The 21,745-nt window shown below is 45.6% G+C and overlaps 1 protein-coding gene across 2 annotated transcripts in view; it reads right to left on the reverse strand.

The window, feature by feature from the left end:
* Positions 1-795: 795 nt before the first annotated feature.
* Positions 796-21,745, reverse strand: part of LOC135374613 (uncharacterized) — a 28,013-nt gene continuing 7,063 nt past the window's right edge. For both annotated transcript variants that reach the window (XM_064607568.1, XM_064607567.1), the window contains exon 4: positions 796-7,301. In XM_064607568.1, coding sequence (XP_064463638.1) covers positions 1,744-7,275 — 5,532 coding nt within the window. In that variant the 5' untranslated portion in view covers positions 7,276-7,301 and the 3' untranslated portion in view covers positions 796-1,743. The remainder of the gene's footprint in view (positions 7,302-21,745) is intronic.

Genomic DNA, 21,745 nt, shown 5'->3' on the forward strand with positions numbered 1-21,745 from the left:
TAAACATAACTCTAAAAACAGCACGCCCTCAATGGTCCCATATTGGTCCGAAATTGGCAGCCAAAGTTACGTTGGTCCAGTATATAGGCCGTGCAACAAAGGTCTGGTAATACGCCAATGAAACTGCCAATATTGGTCCAATGTTGCAAGCCCGTGGTGAGCCAATGAAGAATACGAATGCCCTGTAGCTATAGTAACTGCCACTCTGGTCTAGTTTTAATTGGTTTGAATGGCAGCACGACAACGGGAAGGCATCACAGTACAATGCATTATTTTTTCTCTCTCTCTTTCGTCTTTTTTCTTATATTTACCTGGGTAGGTACTGAAACACTGCCATGGGTAGCACAGTGGTGAGAGTAGGATAAGCCAAGGTAACACCACTTATTGCTCTTCATTGGCTTGATTGGCCCTCATTAGGCTCACTAAAACCGAGACAGTGCCAATATTGGACCAATATTGTGCGCTGCTCGGGTAGTTAGAATCCGCAAAAGTAACTGTAATAACAACTAAAGCACGCATCCCGAGCTTTCACAAGCTTGGCCATAACTATAACTTGCGTCCCCTCGAAACACATGTCCTTGTGGCTGCTATGAGGCCCTAGGACATGTCCTGCGCTGTGTGCGAGCCGCATATTCTGATTCTCGCTCATGATGAAGAGGAATAGCAGTCTCTGTTCGAAATATATGGGCGGCTCTCCTCATGGGACTATTCCCTTCATCTTTGCTTACCGGTTCACTGAATTTTCTCCCCATCTGCATCTCTTGATGACATGTAAGTGGACACATTACTTCCAAGGACAACTGCATATAATCATTTAATCACACGTACACAAATCTAATTTGTAACATTCATATTTGAGTCAGTCGAGGTTCCTTTCCACGAACCTTGATTACTTCAAAGTAATATGTTCCGTAATCTGTAACGATAACTGGAAAAGCAATTTGGAACCCGTATATTTATTCGGTCGTAATGAAAGTACGAGTGTATCACACATGTGTTTCGCTCGACAATATTTACTTTACACAACTCTGCAGCGAAGTGAGCGAGAGTTCCAAAATAATTTGAATTAAGCCCTCTCCAATGTGCGAAAAACACTTTTGTTCATTTACATTTGGGTATATACATTTGACACCAAACATAATCGCACTAATCGCACGCAGCCGTATTCTAATACTGTGGCATATCATAGCTAACCATATAACTAGCACATTAGGAACAGACACATTTTTTACACATTTTCAAATCACCTTACGAACCTACTACGGAACGGTACTTTGTAACATAAGGAACAAGAAGAAACAAAACGCGTTAGTCATAATCTCAATCACAAAAAATCACAAGTGATTTTTTTTTCTTTCATTTTTGACACTGGATGAATATTTGTGCTTTCTCGGATGAAGGCAAGGATTTAGTATACAGCTGTTCAAAGCTCTATTAACACTTCCATATCGTCTTCAGAGCTCGTGTCCATTGACAGCTCTGTGCCACTTGGTGCTTAACCACAACCGTTGCTAACAATCGTCAGCATCATGAATGAAAGTCACTCAAGCGAGTCCATTTCTGAAGGAAGCTAACCAATTCGGGATCTTGGCTACTTTGGAGGGCTCCTTGTAATAGTTCCTTGCCTTCATCGTCCTTAGCAGAAACATTTGTATGTGGAAGCAAGAAAGAAATATAGTTCAGGAGTAGTGATATCTCAGACTCTATTAGACGCCGCAATGAATCACTCGCTACATAATACTTTCAAATGCGGCTGAGTGTTGCACAGAAATGCTTATCTACTGCCATGACATTTGAGTGGAGTACCATCAGTTTCAGACAAGGCGTAGTTTTCATACTCATATAGGCCTTACGAAATGACAGCGGGAGAATAGTCAATAAACTCGCTGTGTCATAATCACAAGAATATGGCAATAATGTCACCAGTCCTTCTTTCATATAACGCCTTGCACACATTCGCGTTGGTGAATCACCTGTCCAATCAGGACAGTTTATAAGAGAGTGAGGGATGAGACATCTCACAACGTTCATTTTCCTTTCTACAGCGGAAATAGCGCAGCACGTGTAACCCAACACGCCACGCATATTAGGGAATGAGTGGGGAAGAAGGAAGTTCACGATATCAACGGCATCACTTTCACAGGCCAAGTGAAGATGTGTCCGTCCACAGTTGTCACGGGAACTCATTCTAGAGCGGAGTAATAATAACTTCACAACGTCCATGTGTCCATTTGGGGCGCACATATGCATGGGCGTCATTCGATCCACATTGATCACGTCCACTGATGTATAAAGAGGAAGGAGAAGCTTCACCACATTTGTGTGTCCATTCGACGCGCTCAAGTGCAATGCAGTGTTCTCTTCTTCATCTGTAAAGCACACGGATGAATGGGAGAGGTGAAGTTCCACAGCTTCCACATTACCTTTCCGTGCTTCTATGAGCAACTTCATATTGCCACCGTGATCGACCATTTCCGTGTCGACATCGTCAATGTGGGGATCATCGGTGTTATTCGTGTGCGACCATCCCCGATATAAGGTAACAATGTCCTCATTTTTTACTCCACGTTCTACATAATCCTGCTGAGTGAGATTTAAATGCGGCAGTAACAGCTTCACGTAATTAATGTAATTTACTCCGTGTATCTCTCGTAGCGTGCGTAGCTTGCACTTGGCCACATCATGTAGCCGTTTACGGCTATAACGATCACCAGCGATGACATCTAAGTGGAGGAAGAGAAGTTTCAGACACCAAATTTCTCCTTGGAAATCCCCGGCGAACCACGTACACACGGGGCTTCTGCTGATCCTCAGTGCATGTCTAGGGTCAGTGTGTCGCAAATAAGGCCATAGAGTTTGCATCACTTTCCTTACACCATCTTTCGCCCAGACGCACAACGGTGATGAGCCGAACGTTTCAGGTGAGTTCACGAGCGAGTGTGGGATGAGACAACTCACAACGTTGGACTCCACACTCGAATGATATTTCCAACTTGTCCTAGCAACGTCTGAGCACGTTTCTCCTCTGTAGTTAAGCATGTGCGCATTTGTGTGAGGTAGAACAAACGTCACAGCTTTAAGGGAAAGAGAGTGAGAAGCCTCATGAAGCGTTGTGTTCGGCCTGATGTGATGTTCGTCATATGTCCGAGTGCGAAGGAGTAACAACTTCATGGCCTCCAAATCATCTCTCTTTGCACATATATCCATAGGAGTTCGTTGCTTATAATCGAGAACATTCACTGAGGGATAAAGAGGAAGAAGTAGCCTCACAATCTCTGCATCTTCACTCAAGTGCAAAGGAGTTTGAAAGCGTCCATTGCTACTGCTAACGGGTAAATGTGCGAGGTAAAACTGTATTGTCTCCAGATTTCCTTCTTTCGCGCTAATGTGCAACATTGTGTTTCCATCCTGATCAAGAATTCCCATATCGCAGTAAGGAAGGAGCATTTTACAAACAGTCTCTGACTTTGCGTAAAAAGGGACAGTTCTATTGCTACTGTCTGTAAAACTATCAAGGTTTCCAATTACCGAAGGCTCTGCAGAACATCTCGAACTTTGTTCCTTGCGTGATTCTAATTGGTCCATGATGTCTCTGTGCAGATCTACTGTACTCTCTCTCGGGGACACGTAGCTCAGATACACGTCTAAAACACCTCGTAGGTCGTGTCTCACAGCCGTGAATATTGTTCGTTCAAGAAAACGTCTCTTTTGCTCCAAGGTTTCACATGTGCGTAGATTTTCGGTAGAACGTTTCACTGCTTCCTCACTGCATCGAGCGCATAACACGTTGAGTCTGTCTCCCACAGCCGAAGTCTCAGTCTGCAACCATTCCATCCACTCTCCAGCGTATTTTACGTCCCATGGAGAACGCAGCTCTGCGTACCCAAACGGTGACATTTGAAACAAATCCTTCTTGATTAGCTCATCATCCATTGGAAGCCTCTTCAATGTTGCTTCATCAGAATGCAGGGCTGCTACATGCAATAGCGTCCTTTCGAGCTCATCGACTTTCAACATATCCTCTCTTTCGACAACGAGTTGCTCCAAATATAAAGCGTCGTTGTTCATCACAGCAGAGTGAAGGGGAAAGGACTCTGATGCCAGTGCGTCGAACAACATCATTACACCGCCGTATTCTTCTTCACGGTACAGATTGACAATGACATCCCTCACGTCGAAATTTTGTCTTATTTTTGCCTTTTGCAGTAGGTAATCAGCTGCAAAGAATTCAGTGAAAGTCTTATGAACGAACTCTGGAATTCCGTTGTTAAGACCATTCAGAAATCCTTCTTTGAGACTGTTATTAGCTGCGTCTTTCATTAAACGTCCTTCGGGCTCTAAATTCTCTAGTTCGTCTTTGTTCAATAAGTATTTCAAGGTTTCCTCAGGGAATATACACTTCATAGCGAGGAGTTTATGGTTTTCGTAAAACTGAAGCGCTGCGGAGTCATTCTCCTCTTGTACGGCGTGTAGGCGGAGATTTTCTTTTCTTTTTTCAATTCTGAATACAAGGTGCTTGTACCACACAAACAACTTGTACACGTGTACAATATATAAGTTCTTATTCTTATCGGCTGATATGTTTGCACGTTTAAGTAACGAAGAGTAATCATCAGACTCTGCAATTTCCCCATTCTTCATTTCAAAGATCATACGAAGCAGGAGAGGGGTTTCTAGGACTGTCTTGTTTGTCTCCTTCAAGTTCGTGTGCAGTCGCTGGAACAGCTTGGAGGCTCCAGTATTTTCATTGGTTGAATGAGCTGTTCCCTCATATTTTCTAATGAACTCCACCTGATTTTCGTCTGAAAAAGGAAGGAGTTCATATGACACCGTGTGGAAAGCATCTTGTGCATGGGACTTAAATACAGTGCGAGTAAACATATATATCTTGCAAGCTTTCTTTTCAGATAGAAACGATGTAAGCTCCGAGACGCACTTGCGGCATTCCTCGTTCACTTCATCGAAGGCATCCAAGATGACGACAATCTCGAAAGGGCTTCCGTCGTTCAAACTTTTCTCGAACAAAGCGAACTCCAGACCATCTTTTTGTACTTGGCAGAGATCCGCTAGATATCTGCACATATCCGCTTGACTCGGCGACGCTGTTTTAGCAGATGCCATTCTCTGAGGAAGGTCGACGTACATCACCCACCGCTTCGTATCTCGATTTTTTACTTCTGTGCACAAGCGCTTTGCTAGAGTACTCTTTCCCATACCTGGTGCACCAGAGACTATGACAACCTTCTCCTCTACGTTCGACAACACAACCTTCTCGTTCAGTTTCAACAACGCGTCCTCGGTGTAACTCTCACTTCCCGTCATTGGAAGGTGACTGAGACGACCATTTGATTTGGTCCACAAGAGTCTCTTATGAGGTTCGTCGAACTTTAGCAGGTGCACTACTTTGTTTCGGAAATGACCATCTTCCAGGAGAGCTTCGTAGTCACATGGCTCGTGGACGAGTACAAATTTCTCGAAATTCTTTAAATCCTCCTTGGCCTTTGCCTCACAACCGGGAGGTAGAAGTGTTGCGACCTGATTGTGTGGACAGCCCAGAAGTGCGAAAGCCTCACTGTGGTCATTTAGATTGCATTCTTTCAAGTTAATTTCCAGGGCTCTTCTGCACTCTCTTTTCACGTAATAGTTCTGAACACGTTCTTCTAGTCCATGAAGACGAGGTCCCAGGTCAATGTTCTTCGACTCGCATAGCTTTAGGAAAACCGCAGTGTCAACGCATTGTAAGAAGGTGTACATATTTATTGCCTCTGGAAGCCGTGAAACATATTGACCTTGAAGTTTTACGCGAGAATTTTCGAAAACTTCGTTTTTGCAGCTATTCGTGACATGCTTAAAGCGTGCTTCGTCGATCCTGTGATCTTCGTGCACCCCGGAAAATAATGCACCTTCTTGCACTTTTTTTATCAAGTTTTTTTTCTCACTGTCTTCCACGAGCAAAATGACTTTAGTTCCAGCCACACGGGACACGTCACTCAGGAATCTAAGAGTTTCTATAAAGTGTGTGACATTACGAACTGTCACGAGCACAAATGCACATTTGTTCTTCACTAACACATCACAGTCCAGCGTGGGGCAGCTCTCGTGTGCTTCAAAAAACAAGTATGGTCGACCAGTAGATTCCACAGCGTTGTGAACCATTATTTCGAGAAGCCTCAGTTCTGGACCCGTAACAATGTGAAGCGACCCCTTCTCCCAGAGACTTCTACTTATTGGTTTCTCGAATTGGACATTGAGTTTGCCAATATCGCAAGCTTTGTTGAGTTTCTCGTTTTCCCTTTTTATCTGTTCTGCTTCTACGGATGGAATGCCATTCTGAATGTATTCCCGCATGTCCGGTATGACATGTTCCTCGAAAAACTTTCGTAGTTTCGGTACTTCCCGTTCCAGAACCCTATTTCTATCGTCGCAACCATATTGGGCCAGTATGTGAGGAATCCGTACAATTAGCTCTTCTTCTTCATCATCGCTGAGAGCTAGTTGGATGAGATCATCGAGTCCGTGTTTCCTTCCTTTTATGTCATTCAGAATGGCTCTATATTGCTGTTCTCTCTCTGTATCCCCGCGGAAATAAGGCAGGCAATCATTATTATATACTAGGCGAAGTGCCATATGACATAACTCGTGAATGACAGTTCCACAGGTTTCTGCTTCTGTAGTGCTGGCCCCGATGAAAACTCTTTGTTTGTTGCAGAAAGTGAGACCGACTTCACCTTTATTGCTCCGTCCCGTAGTCCGCTGAACGCTCTCACTGTTGAAGTCGAATAGTACTTGTAGGTGCGGTGCTGTTGCAGCCACTTTCAGAATATTCCTGTTTAATTCGTCACTGGAGAGGTGCTCGAACATCTTCTCCAATCGCTCATTGAAGTCATCACATCTGGTGACGCTCCGTGATTTGCTTTTCAGATAGTCGATGTAAGAGTCCACGCGTTCTGTGGTGTAATGCCACTCCCGCTGAATTTCAGCTCGGTCAAGAGGTGTGAGACGTTCGTAACACGATAATTCTACGTCGTTCTTCACTCTGCAATCACGCGATACTAGCAGAGCATGAATGCGGAAAGCTTTCTCTTCAACAGCTTTGTAGCGAGCAGATACATTTTCATCGGCATCTAACCACATTTTCAGGGCAGGCACAGCATCCAGGCACTTTAGAACACGTGTCTCATCTCTGTCCACTATGGCTCGATGCATTTCCTTCCTGACCTCCTTCCAGTCTTCTGACGTTTCCATCTTCAGATCAACTACAGACGGTGAAGCCATTCTTCTTGAGAAGAGACGACAAACTCCTGCAATTTTGAGGGGAAATTAGAAACACGAGCACATTGATCGAAATAATTCATCGAACACAGGCTGGCAATGTACGATCGTTACGTAACATGTTAGCTTGCTCCTGCTATGAAAATTCAACAGTGTAAAAATGACTTCTTGGTGTGAATTATGTTGTTTTGTGTTGTTTAAAGGGACTATGAAACGATTTTTTTCTTCGTTTCGTTCGAAAGAAGGCATTTTTCTGAGTCTAGAACCGAAATTTTACTTTCGTCGCGCGAGCGGATTTCTCGGGAGCGAATTTAAACGGAGCGGCGAAGGGAGGACAGCTAGCGCCGCGCCGTGGCGAGCTACCGAGCGGAGACACAACGGGCAACTTGACGCGACCACGGCCGGCTCAGCAACACGTCATCGTGACGTGTTGCCGAGCCGAGGAATCCCGCCAGGAGCATGCGCCGTAGGATCCCGCGTATGCGTTCATCGGGACTGGAAATCTCCATGACAGCAGCTTTCGCGCGATCGGCAGATTTCGGCAGTGGCGGCAGCCACAGCGCGAGCTCGCGGCATTACTTGCCATTGTGCAACACCGGTGACGTAACGGGGAACCGAAGTGCGGTCCGTACAGTTACACCATCGGCAGAGAAATATGCGCGGGAGAGGAGGAACGCGGAAGAGACATTTCCAGCGCGCGCTCCTCGCAGAGTGGAGCGATTTCGTCCGGAAAAATTTGTGGCATATTAGTTTCTCTGCGGGAAGAACAGTTTCCATCGAAAAAAAGTGTGGGGGTTCGGGAAATTTCATAGTCCCTTTAAACATAAATCAGATTGTTGTGGGGCTTAACAGCGACATAATGGACGAAAGCCGATTCCACGTTAATGGAGATGTGTCAGTAGGACAAGGGCTGAGTAGTAGGTGAGTCATCTCTGAATAGGAAATTAGCAACAGCACCTCTCAAAAGATCCAGTGGCACCCCCGGGCAAGAATTTCATCGTTTTAACCCTCCCACACTGGAACCAAGAAGCGTGGGATACGTAGCCGAAGGTTAAACTATCTGTTCTCGGGGCTATTCGTGCGGTCGCGACCCTCCGTAACATCGACGATTGTGTGGACGTTACATAAAACGATATACTGGCCACAGTAGACGACACGTATCAACGACGACTAAGTGCGCGTGGCCCATTTCTAACGCTAGTGTACGTCACCCTACGTCACATGGTATATGCTTGGGGTAGTTGGTACCTTGGCGAGGTTGACATAATGCAGTGTTATGAACAAGGGTCAAACACGAAGGGGAAAATACAACCACACACACGTTTTCCTTCAATGTTGATGTTTGTGAAAAAAAAAAAATTGGGATCGACTTAAGTCGTCACGCGACAAATTCGGCTACTCCCATAAACGGACCCCCACCAAACTTAAGAAGGAATGGAAAAGGAAAACAACGCAATTTTCGCGAAAACTGTGGGCCAAAGGCCAAGTCATCGGTTAACGTTACGCAGAATGAGTCACACGGTTTTACGCTTAGTCGACAGACTCCCACGCGCAGCGCTGAATAAATGTCACAAGCTCTGCCAAGGCAGCATCCCTCTTGTCAGGTGGCTAACGATCGAGCACTTTTAAGCCTTAACCGCATGCGGCGGTTTCTCGACGGAAAGACGGCCAACTTTCCCACCGGCATGACAACTCGAAGGAAAAACGGCGGGATGAACCGCATGCACAGATTTCCACTGTGGCGGACGGTGGCGCCCTAGCGGCCGTTTCGTTAGTCCGTGTTAAATTTTGACTTCAAATTAACCGATAAATATTCTCCTACACACAGAAAAGTTAGAGTGACACACAGAACAAGTTCTTGAAGTCAAAGCATATTCGCGAAGCAACCGTTAAAAAATGCGCCCTCAGACAGCAGCGGGCGGGCGAGACCGTGCCTTCCCACTTCCAAGGTTAGCCATACGAGCATCCGAAATGCCCGCCACTGGTACGGCATGTCCGCTCATGGAACGATAGCGCGTGAAGCAGTGCTATTGGCAGCCGTCGAGCGGCCGCTTCCGCTCCTCGCCGAATTTTTCTGTTACCAGTGGGCGCGTTAGGTTCGTGCTCCGGGAACATTCCCTCTTTCAGGGGATCACTTAACACCTCCGAAGTGACTTCCGGTGCACGTTCCCGGGTGCACCCTGCGCACCCCTTCTTCGGAGCCGGGGAGCCTGGGAACGCTGGGGAAGAGCGAGGCCAGTTCCGGAGCGTGACGCATGTTCCGGTGTACTGCCTTTCGAAATGGCGCAACCGTTGGAACCACTGATCTCGATTGTAAAAGGCTGGATCGCGGATAGGGAGCGCGAGCGTGAAGAAACCGGCCGCCATCTTACGGTGCTCACAACAGTCGCCGCAGCGATCATGGCAACTTCTTGCAATTACGGTCGTACCAACCGTACTGGCAAGGTTACAGGGCCTAAATTTATACAGGTGAGTCACTCTTTATCGAGGAATAAATAGGCGTTCATTCTGTATATTTAGTTGACCATTATGAAGTGTTTTTTTGTCCAAAACGAGCACTGGATGCAGGTTGCTTAATCGCTCTTCCGACGTTCAATCGAGCACACTTGCATTTTACCCGGCGGCAAATACAGTTTGAATGCATAATATGCTTGAAAGAACACGTTACACTACACAGGTAGTGTTGTCATCAATATATGTGCGAGCACTCGAGCGCTTTTTTGCATGCATTGCTAGCATGGTACACGGTGTTCTCTGCGGAAGCAAGTGCCACATTCATTTCTTTGAATTACCTTCACGCGCAAGTTCGGTATTACGTCATAATGAGACCACGATTGTCACCTTTTTTCATGTATTGGTATTCTTTTGTGCCTTGGTTTGATTTGTGACAAAGAATCCTACATAACGGTGGTGTGGCGCGACTTGAATAACGCCTTTGTCTGAGCTGTATCGTCAGCTTGTTACGATAGTAATAATTTGTAGCGTGTCGCGCTATTTGAAGCAGTTTTTAAGGCAAAAGTGGTCTCTCAATACAGGTTTCGTCATGAGGGCTACCCAGTGAATAATCTGTGTAGTGTGATACGGCTGGGTGTACAGATAAGTGTCACGTTCCTCATCCACTGGTTTCTACTTTACAGGAAGGAACAACCTCAGTGCACGCACTGTGGTTAGCCTCTCTCAGTTTTGCATATTTTCTTACATGTTCACATCAGAAATACACCTTACACTTTAGGCTCCTTCACCCAGCAATATAATAATTAGATATTATTATTCTTTTTAGAATAGTTTTTCATCTTTTTAATTTTTAGAAGATACACGGATTGTAAACCATGTTTTAAACTGATGTTTTAACATTTGTCCAATACATTTATTAAACAACATATTCATTTTTAAGTGGTTGCACCCAAATCAATGTTCTGATGTATTATTTCCTTTGTTGTCGATGCACCATAAAAATTGGAGTAATCATCATCAATGCAGGTTACTTCACAGCTGCCTCGACATACTCAAGAAATGGGTGCAGAACCTGCGTAATGCCCACAAACTTTGACTACCACAGCACCTCCAGAAAGTAAAGGCATATGTGTCACGTGGGATTTTTAAAGGCGTTCACAGTATATAATACCTTGTATTAACTGTTGTAGATGTAAGCCGTCTCTACAGTACACTCTCAGAAATTAAAACCGTGATAATTGTTTCAGTTAATAGGCATGCACATATACGCTATAAGAAAATTATTTCGTGAGAATGCACTTCTCTGGCTACTGGTGTTGTTTACATCTACTGTTGATCACATTCATTTATCACGTATTATATTCTTATATATACTATTATGTTAACACATATTTGATCACATTAAATTCAAAATTCATCATATATAAGAAAATACCAGGAGGGAAGTTGCTATTCATTGCTCATTCTAACCTAAAATTGAGTGCTACAAATTTAGAGAGAGTACCTGTCCATTGTCATTCCTAAAATATATATTGTCATTGTAGCAAGGTCATAAAACAATAAATGTAGTCTTTTGTGACCTCCCTGCACGTTCATTGTATCCTGAAACGCATAAGTGCAAGAAATAACTCGAATAAACTTGATGTCGTATATACTTGATATAAAATGTTGAATAATATAATGTATGATATAAAATGTTGAATAAACTTGAACTTGTATATTCTCTTTACTCACCATCAGTGGTCTTCTTTACAAAAGCATATCGTGTTAGATTTTTTTTGTTTACGTTTCACAGACTGGGTACACGAGGGCCAAAATGACAAAATCACAACTGTTTCAAGCTCCAAATCGTCCTGCTGCAATTATCCTGTTGCAGACCATACGTGTGTAGTGCAAGAAGGCCCTTGCACATCAAAATGTAAGATGGGAGTCACAGTTAATGCAAAGTGGTTCCTATGAGAGACTTCGATGCTGAACAAAATTGTGCAAACTGCGGAAGGTGCCATAGAAGATATTCAGAAAGCGTGTCTGGTCTCACAACGGTGTTACGACGCTCTCTATTAGATGACGATGATACTCATTGGAGTTTCAGATGTGCAGCTGCATTTTTTCGAACATGCTCCACATAACAAGCATGACAAAGTCAGCACTGGATAGCAGGCCCCTGTTCCTAAGCAGCGTTGCTCACGCTGCAGTTGTATTCAGCAAAAGCATGTGAGTACTCGAGAAGGGCATTCAGTTTGGCACAACCGCGCCTGCAAATAATCAACAAATGAAGGAAGAAACAAACAAACATAGAAGGGCTGTACTTCAAAAAGAGGTAAATCCTGCGTCTCAAGGAGGTGTTACCACTTTTAAGTAACTTAATTGATTAAGCTTACATCACTACCTGATTAACTGTCCTAACGAGCGTGTTCTAATTGCGTGAAGCAATTAGATCACGCTCACAACGTATTTGGGCTGCTTCGGTGTGTCCATATTTGTGAGGCAAAGCACCGCAGTCGTTCACTAAAAGACACTTTCTGCGGCGGTGCTTGATATAAATCATACGAAACCGATACACGGCTAAAACAACGGCTCTGATTCTACAGAACGATCTCTTTCTGCCATGCGAGTATATCCTTTCCCGGACCGTTCTTTATGGAACAATTTTTGTCCAGAACGCAGCACGGGATATTACATACATGGTGGTTGTTAACCTCACATCGTTTCTTGTTGAAATATTGGCTGGGAAACGTACTGTAGTACAATCCCCAGCGCTGCACTGTTGTGACGGTCTAGTTTCGGAATGCAAAACATAACGTAATTAAGAATCGAACGGCAGGACACCTGTGAAACACTGTTAGGATACATCAGTATACTGGCACCTTACAAAAGTGTGTGATGACAAGCAACGATCAACGCCTGCAGCGCTATAAATACTCACAATCTCCGTTGCCTCCCATTGTTTTCTATGGGCGCACACTGCGCTTTAGGGCCTCCCAGCATGGCGGCCCGAATGCACGCCTCTCCCCCGCGAGCCCCTCTCCCATGCGCCATCCAGCCTTTATACATAGAGATCTGTGCGCGTGACGTGCATAAGAGCAATGCCGCACGTGACTTGTGCATGCCTGTTTGCGCGATAGTTGATTGTCGCGTGCTAGCATTTGTCCATTATGATGTTTTTGAGTAGCAATCACGCGTTATGTAGACTAAAATGCAGAGTAGCGTCAATGTAAACACAGGTATCACGACGCAGCCTTCTGTTCAGTACACTCATGAACAAAAACACCTCTCTGCATTCCCAGCAACGGCACGGTCCTCCGCTCCACTTTGCCCATTGGGGACGTCATGCTCACGTGACGGCTGACGTACATAGAGGATCCTTGGGGCAAGGAGTATGCGAAGGAGAAAAACGAAACCGGATGTCTTCAGAGGAGTATTTTTTATTCGATATCTCGAAAACCACGCCGTTTTGTGAGCTGACACTTTCCACCCAGCATGTAAGCCTCCGTGGCAGTTGGAAAAAATCAACTTCCGGTTTTCCCGGACTGTCCCTTTAAGGCGGTGTCACACTGGGCCGACAACCGACAGAACCTGTCGACTGACATCCAAAGGCGTCGTGTCTGCGAACCAGTCACATTGCACATACAAAAGACGGTCGACACAGACATTCGTATGTCGGCCGTCGCCGAATGCCGCTATCGACGGACCCTCCTGACAAACAAGCTTGGCACACTGAATGACAGCGACAACCGACAAGTCCCTTCTTTCAACATGGCGTCCCGAATAAGCCTTTTGGGAAAAGTACGGCGAATTCTCGTTGTTTACACTTGGTAGTCATTATCACGAACATACGAGACCAACACAGACGCAGGTGTATCTCATTCCTTGACGCTATGTCTCCCCTGCTTCAGTTCACCTTAGAAGGCTTTGCAATGCGCTTTCCGTGGCGTATTCGGCCCTTGGTGATTGCGTCAGGTGAAGTGGGATTGTGTGCGCTGACATGTGTGTTGTTTACGTTCATGGACCCCTATTCCGTTTTGGGATTCGTCAACGGTGCTCCGAGTGGTGACCTCATAATTATTCTATGTACGCTTCGATACCCCACCCGACGGGGGACTCCTAGGTTGAACTTCTGGACAATCGGACTCCACAACCGCAAGTTCAATTTCTCCCGTCTTACTGTTCTCCTTCAACCAGCGAGCTTGTCCTCCAAGCTGAGTTTGTTACAATACTTCATGTTCCAGCATAACTAGTAGAGTGTTTGTAATAAATTATGCTACCGATACGAGTGTGTGACTGGATTACTCAATGATCGGGTGACCTGCATGTCCTGCTTTTAAAATAGTTGCTGTTGTTAAGTAAATACAAATACTTCTACCATTTAATACCGTTCGTGAATAGGCCAAGCCACAATCTATGCCTGAAAAAAAAGGAAAAAAAAACCTTTTCGTGCAGTATGTGTCTGTTGTCGGCGGTATACTTTGAGCAACGATCAAACCATTGACATCGTCAGACATTGTCTGTCTTCCGATTTTGTCATCCAAATGTATCATACAGAAGCGACATTTTGTCGAATTGCGTCTGTCGCTGTCGGTCGGCGCAGTGTCACAGCTGTGCTTTGCAATACAAAGTATGGTGACAACGTCTGTCTTCCGTCGGCGCCATGTCAGTGTCAGTGTCATGTCGGTCCAGTGTGACAGCGCCTTTAGAGTGAGACGGAGCGGAGCATAACGACACGAATCATCAGCCACTGCTGGTGAGTTCATAGTTCGACGGCACTCGGTGAAACGCGATGCGTCAGCAGCCGTCGGGGGAGCAGAGCAATGCTCAACATCTGGCGCCGGCCACCGAGCTGTGCACGGCGTGAGCTCTGGTGGGCTCGCGTTTCTCATGCAGGAAGGAAACACAAGGAGCGGCTCTCCGCACCAGGCTAGCGTAGCCACCCTCTAGCGGTCGCTCGAGTCAACATCGCCCATTGCTTCCTGTCCACCACGTGATCCCCTCTAAAGTTTCGGTTTTGCGATACTTTGTTTCTCGCGCTGCTCTCCGTATGATTTTGCTTTTTGAAAGTAATTTATTGTGAACTACAGCTCGCATTGTCTGCTCTGCTGGCGCCATGCTGTCTGGAGGGTCACGTGAGCGGTCATGTGGTAGACAGGACTGTACCAGAATACAATTCGAAGCCGGATACGCTCGTGCCGATTGAAAACTGTCGGAAGGGTCGCTCCTTGTGTTTCCTTCCTCCATGGCATTTTTCATTATGGCGTCGCCCATTGTCATTGTCCTGGACTCTCTGTTAATTTGTTTTGCCCACACCGGCCTTGTGATTACAAAAATGTTTAACTAGATCCTATGGGAGTTGTATAGAAATGCCTAGATAAAGCAGATTGAATTTCTACAGGAATACTGTACAGTTTTCATGTACTCTTAAATATATTTTCTATAGATAATTGGTGACTGGTTTCTATAGAATCTGGATACAGGCGAGTGGATACAAATCCTATACAAAGCAGTTAGGAACTGTAAAGAAACTGAATAGAGATTGAATTGAGTAGCTGTCCGGGAATTCTATACATTTCTTGTTCGATGTATATACACCACGTATACATTGTCTTTATTTGTGATGCTTGGTGTTTGACTGCATAGCCCTGAGGAACATGCAACATTGACGATGTTGTAAGGTAAAACACACTCAGATTTATTTACATTTTATGTACAAAATTACTGTTGTGAGTGGCCAACAATGTAAATAATTTGAGTTTTTCAATTTTGTTCTGAAAGTTATTATTTTCCTTTTCACTAATTTATTTTGTGAAAATAAATCAATTTGATAGCTGCAAAGACAGTTACTGAGTGTTGTGCGGGTATTGAGCTACGTAAGGTGAGAAGATACATTTCGATAGGGGATATGTCTCTATTGAGAATGGATACAGAATATATACATTCTGGATTCGGATGTCTGCACAGAAAATAAATTAATTTGATAGCTGCAGAGCCTGTTACTGATAGTGCGCAGGTATCTAGCTACATAATGGTGAGAAAATATATGTTTCATGGAGGATTTAAATCTATAAATAATGGATACAGAATATATACATACTGGATTTGTATGTTTCTATAGAAAACATATAGAACCCACTAATTAAGCTCCCTATATAGATCCTATGCAGTTTTTAACTACAAGATAGACACTGGATACGCTAGGTAGGCATTCTATAAAACCCCTATAGAAACTAGAAATTCATTTTCGTAAGGGATGTCACCCGCGGAAACTGGTCTATAGAATACACGACCGATGGTCTATAGACGCGCGACTTTCTTCTTCAACTGAATGTGCACGTTGGGGGTCCCAACCCTATTACAGCAGTACAAGCAAACACAATGGGAAAACGGATTGTTTTCCGTCGGATTCCAGCACGCGTGTACAGTTGCCAGGTATGACCGCTTTCCCTATACGAAGTGAGAAAACCTTTTATAGCTTTTTCGTTAGATTATGACCCCGGTAGGATTAAGATGAGGAAGAGTGGCGTAGCGATAGGTTCCTGTAGGCGCGGAGTGATGGCGAAGACTACGTCTGACTCTAAACCAACTTCTAAAACGCGGGTGCTTCTCAACGCTGGTGCGGGCGCCTAAGAGCTGCGTTCCAAAATGACACACATTTAGCCACCATGAGTTTGTGACATCATGGCATTCTTCCTGACCCACATGAAAATGAAGGGAAGCGAATTCGACCCGCACATTTAGATATGGCAAAGAAAATGTGCAAAGAATGCCTACGAGAAGACTGTAGAAGTGTTCCTTTTATTTTCCTTATATTTTATGGGGGGAAAAAGGTCCCTGGTTGTGTGGGCAGAAAAATGGTCCCCCAGGCTCCTGCGCATCCAAAAATACGAGGGTATGGTTGCCGATAACTGATGAAACACGTCACAGCCGACCGAGTTTTACCATTCGCTCTCCCCATTTGTTGAAAAAGGAGGCATAGACCTTTTCTCATATGTTAATAGATAATAACATCTCCAAGCGAATGTAATCGCTTTTATGTTCACCATGTATGAATGGAATGCGGCTTTTATTCTTCATAAACATCGATGTTAATTAAGAAACCTGTGTCCCCCAATTTTTAAAAATCAGGAGGGTGTATGACAGCATTTGGTCGGCTAGGATCAGTTTCATGGAGTTTCCAGAGTGACTGCTCTATTTTTGTGCACACGGAACCCCGTTGGACCATTATTTCCGCCCACGCAACCAGGGACCATTTTTTTCGGGACCCGAGAACGCCCCACGGGGTACAAGGTTCTAGAGTTTCCCGCCAAATCCACACGAAGTGGACTTGAGAAGAAAATTAATGTCAGCCGTCAAACGTACACGTGTCACAAAATAAGCTATTTTTGTGTACACGGAACCCCGTTGGACCATTGTTTCCGCCCACGAAACCAGGGACTATTTTTTTCGGGACCCGAGAACGCCCCACGGGGTACAAGGTTCTACAGTTTCCCGCCAAATCCACACGAAGTGGACATGAGAAGAAAATTAATGTCAGCCGTCAAACGTACACGTGTCACAAAATAAGCTATTTTTGTGTACACGGAACCCCGTTGGACCATTGTTTCCGCCCACGAAACCAGGGACTATTTTTTTCGGGACCCGAGAACGCCCCACGGGGTACAAGGTTCTAAAGTTTCCCGCCAAATCCACACGAAGTGGACATGAGAAGAAAATTAATGTCAGCCGCCAAACGTACACGTGTCACAAAATAAGCTATTTTTGTGTACATGGAACCCCGTTCGACCATTATTTCCGCCCACGAAACCAGGGACTATTTTTTTCGGGATCCGAGAACGCCCCACGGGGTACAAGGTTCTAGAGTTTCCCGCCAAATCCACACGAAGTGGACATGAGAAGAAAATTAATGTCAGCCGTCAAACGTACACGTGTCACAAAATAAGCAATTTTTGTGTACACGGAACCCCGTTGGACCATTGTTTCCGCCACGCAACCAGGGACCATTTTTTACGGGACCCGAGAACGCCCCACGGGGTACAAGGTTCTAGAGATTCCAACCACGTCCACACGAAGTGGACATGAGAAGAAAATTAATGTCAGCCGTCAAACGTACACGTGTCACAAAATAAGCTATTTTTGTGTACACGGAACCCCGTTGGACCATTGTTTCCGCCACGCAACCAGGGACCATTTTTTTCGGGACCCGAGAACGCCCCACGGGGTGCAAGGTTCTAGAGTTTCCCGCCAAATGCACACGAAGTGGACAGGAGACGAAAATTAATGTCAGTCGTCAAACGTACACGTGTCACAAAATAAGCTATTTTTGTGTACACGGAACCCCGTTGGACCATTGTTTCCGCCACGCAACCAGGGACCATTTTTTTCGGGACCTGAGAACGCCCCACGGGGTGCAAGGTTCTAGAGTTTCCCGCCAAATGCACACGAAGTGGACATGAGAAGAAAATTAATGTCAGCCGTCAAATGTACACGTGTCACAAAATAAGCTATTTTTGTGTACATGGAACCCCGTTGGACCATTGTTTCCGCCACGCAACCAGGGACCATTTTTTTCGGGACCCGAGAACGCCCCACGGGGTGCAAGGTTCTAGAGTTTCCCGCCAAATGCACACGAAGTGGACATGAGAAGAAAATTAATGTCAGCCGTCAAACGTACACGTGTCACAAAATAAAGCTATTTTTGTGTACACGGAACCCCGTTGGACCATTGTTTCCGCCACGCAACCAGGGACCATTTTTTTCGGGACCCGAGAACGCCCCACGGGGTACAAGGTTCTAGAGTTTCCCGCCAAATCCACACGAAGTGTACATGAGAAGAAAATTAATGTCAGCCGTCAAACGGCACACGTGTCACAAAATAAGCTATTTTTGTGTACACGGAACCTCGTTGGACCATTGTTTCCGCCACGCAACCAGGGACCATTTTTTTCGGGACCCGAGAACGCCCCACGGGGTACAAGGTTCTAGAGTTTCCCGCCAAATCCACACGAAGTGGACATGAGAAGAAAATTAATGTCAGCCGTCAAACGTAAACGTGTCACAAAATAAGCTATTTTTGTGTACACGGAACCCCGTTGGACCATTGTTTCCGCCCACGAAACCATGGACTATTTTTTTCGGGACCCGAGAACGCCCCACGGGGTACAAGGTTCTAGAGTTTCCCGCCAAATCCACACGAAGTGGACATGAGAAGAAAATTAATGTCAGCCGTCAAACGTAAACGTGTCACAAAATAAGCTATTTTTGTGTACACGGAACCCCGTTGGACCATTGTTTCCGCCCACGAAACCAGCGACTATTTTTTTCGAGACCCGAGAACGCCCCACGGGGTACAAGGTTCTAGAGTTTCCAGCCAAGTCCACACCAAGTGGACATGAGAAGAAAATTAATGTCAGCCGTCAAACGTACACCTGTCACAAAATAAGCTATTTTTGTGTACACGGAACCCCGCTGGACCATTATTTCCGCCCACGAAACCAGGGACTATTTTTTTCGGGACCCGAGAACGCCCCACGGGGTACAAGGTTCTAGAGTTTCCCGCCAAATCCACACGAAGTGTACATGAGAAGAAAATTAATGTCAGCCGTCAAACGCACACGTGTCACAAAATAAGCTATTTTTGTGTACACGGAACCCCGTTGGACCATTGTTTCCGCCCACGAAACCAGGGACTATTTTTTTCGGGACCCGAGAACGCCCCACGGGGTACAAGGTTCTAGAGTTTCCCGCCAAATCCACACGAAGTGGACATGAGAAGAAAATTAATGTCAGCCGTCAAACGTACACGTGTCACAAAATAAGCTATTTTTGTGTACACGGAACCTCGTTGGACCATTGTTTCCGCCACGCAACCAGGGACCATTTTTTTCGGGACCCGAGAACGCCCCACGGGGTACAAGGTTCTAGAGTTTCCCGCCAAATCCGCACGAAGTGGACATGAGAAGAAAATTAATGTCAGCCGTCAAATGTACACGTGTCACAAAATAAGCTATTTTTGTGTACACGGAACCCCGTTCGACCATATTTCCGCCCACGAAACCAGGGACTATTTTTTTCGGGACCCGAGAACGCCCCACGGGGTACAAGGTTCTAGAGTTTCCCGCCAAATCCACACGAAGTGGACATGAGAAGAAAATTAATGTCAGCCGTCAAACGTACACGTGTCACAAAATAAGCTATTTTTGTGTACACGGAACCCCGTTCGACCATATTTCCGCCCACGAAACCAGGGACTATTTTTTTCGGGACCCGAGAACGCCCCACGGGGTACAAGGTTCTAGAGTTTTCCGCCAAATCCACGCGAAGTGGACATGAGAAGAAAATTAATGTCAGCCGTCAAACGTAAACGTGTCACAAAATAAGCTATTTTTGTGTACACGGAACCCCGTTGGACCATTGTTTCCGCCACGCAACCAGGGACCATTTTTTTCGGGACCCGAGAACGCCCCACGGGGTACAAGGTTCTAGAGTTTTCCGCCAAATCCACGCGAAGTGGACATGAGAAGAAAATTAATGTCAGCCGTCAAACGTAAACGTGTCACAAAATAAGCTATTTTTGAGTACACGGAACCCCGTTGGACCATTGTTTCCGCCCACGAAACCAGGGACTATTTTTTTCGGGACCCGAGAACGCCCCACGGGGTACAAGGTTCTAAAGTTTCCCGCCAAATCCACATGAAGTGGACATGAGAAGAAAATTAATGTCAGCCGTCAAACGTACACGTGTCACAAAATAAGCTATTTTTGTGTACACGGAACCCCGTTGGACCATTGTTTCCGCCACGCAACCAGGGACCATTTTTTTCGGGACCCGAGAACGCCCCACGGGGTACAAGGTTCTAGAGTTTCCCGCCAAATCCACACGAAGTGGACATGAGAAGAAAATTAATGTCAGCCGTCAAACGTACACGTGCCACAAAATAAGCTATTTTTGTGTACACGGAACCCCGTTGGACCATTGTTTCCGCCACGCAACCAGGGACCATTTTTTTCGGGACCCGAGAACGCCCCACGGGGTACAAGGTTCTAGACTTTCCCGCCAAATCCACGCGAAGTGGACATGAGAAGAAAATTATTGTCAGCCGTCAAACGTACACGTGTCACAAAATAAGCTATTTTTGTGTACACGGAACCCCGTTGGACCATTGTTTCCGCCCACGAAACCAGCGACTATTTTTTTCGGGACCCGAGAACGCCCCACGGGGTACAAGGCTCTAGAGTTTCCCGCCAAATCCACACGAAGTGGACATGAGAAGAAAATTAATGTCAGCCGTCAAACGTAAACGTGTCACAAAATAAGCTATTTTTGACTACACGGAACCCCGTTGGACCATTGTTTCCGCCCACGAAACCAGGGACTATTTTTTTCGGGACCCGAGAACGCCCCACGGGGTACAAGGCTCTAGAGTTTCCCGCCAAATCCACGCGAAGTGGACATGAGAAGAAAATTAATGTCAGCCGTCAAACGTACACGTGCCACAAAATAAGCTATTTTTGTGTACACTGAGCCCCGTTGGACCATTGTTTCCGCCACGCAACCAGGGACCATTTTTTTCGGGACCCGAGAACGCCCCACGGGGTACAAGGTTCTAGAGTTTCCCGCCAAATCCACACGAAGTGTACATGAGAAGAAAATTAATGTCAGCCGTCAAACGGCACACGTGTCACAAAATAAGCTATTTTTGTGTACACGGAACCTCGTTGGACCATTGTTTCCGCCACGCAACCAGGGACCATTTTTTTCGGGACCCGAGAACGCCCCACGGGGTACAAGGTTCTAGAGTTTCCAGCCAAGTCCACACGAAGTGGACATGAGAAGAAAATTAATGTCAGCCGTCAAACGGCACACGTGTCACAAAATAAGCTATTTTTGTGTACACGGAACCTCGTTGGACCATTGTTTCCGCCCACGAAACCAGGGACTATTTTTTTCGGGACCCGAGAACGCCCCACGGGGTACAAGGCTCTAGAGTTTCCCGCCAAATCCACGCGAAGTGGACATGAGAAGAAAATT

The sequence above is a fragment of the Ornithodoros turicata genome, unplaced genomic scaffold (genome assembly GCF_037126465.1).
Source record: "Ornithodoros turicata isolate Travis unplaced genomic scaffold, ASM3712646v1 Chromosome86, whole genome shotgun sequence".
Classification (NCBI taxonomy): domain Eukaryota; kingdom Metazoa; phylum Arthropoda; class Arachnida; order Ixodida; family Argasidae; genus Ornithodoros; species Ornithodoros turicata.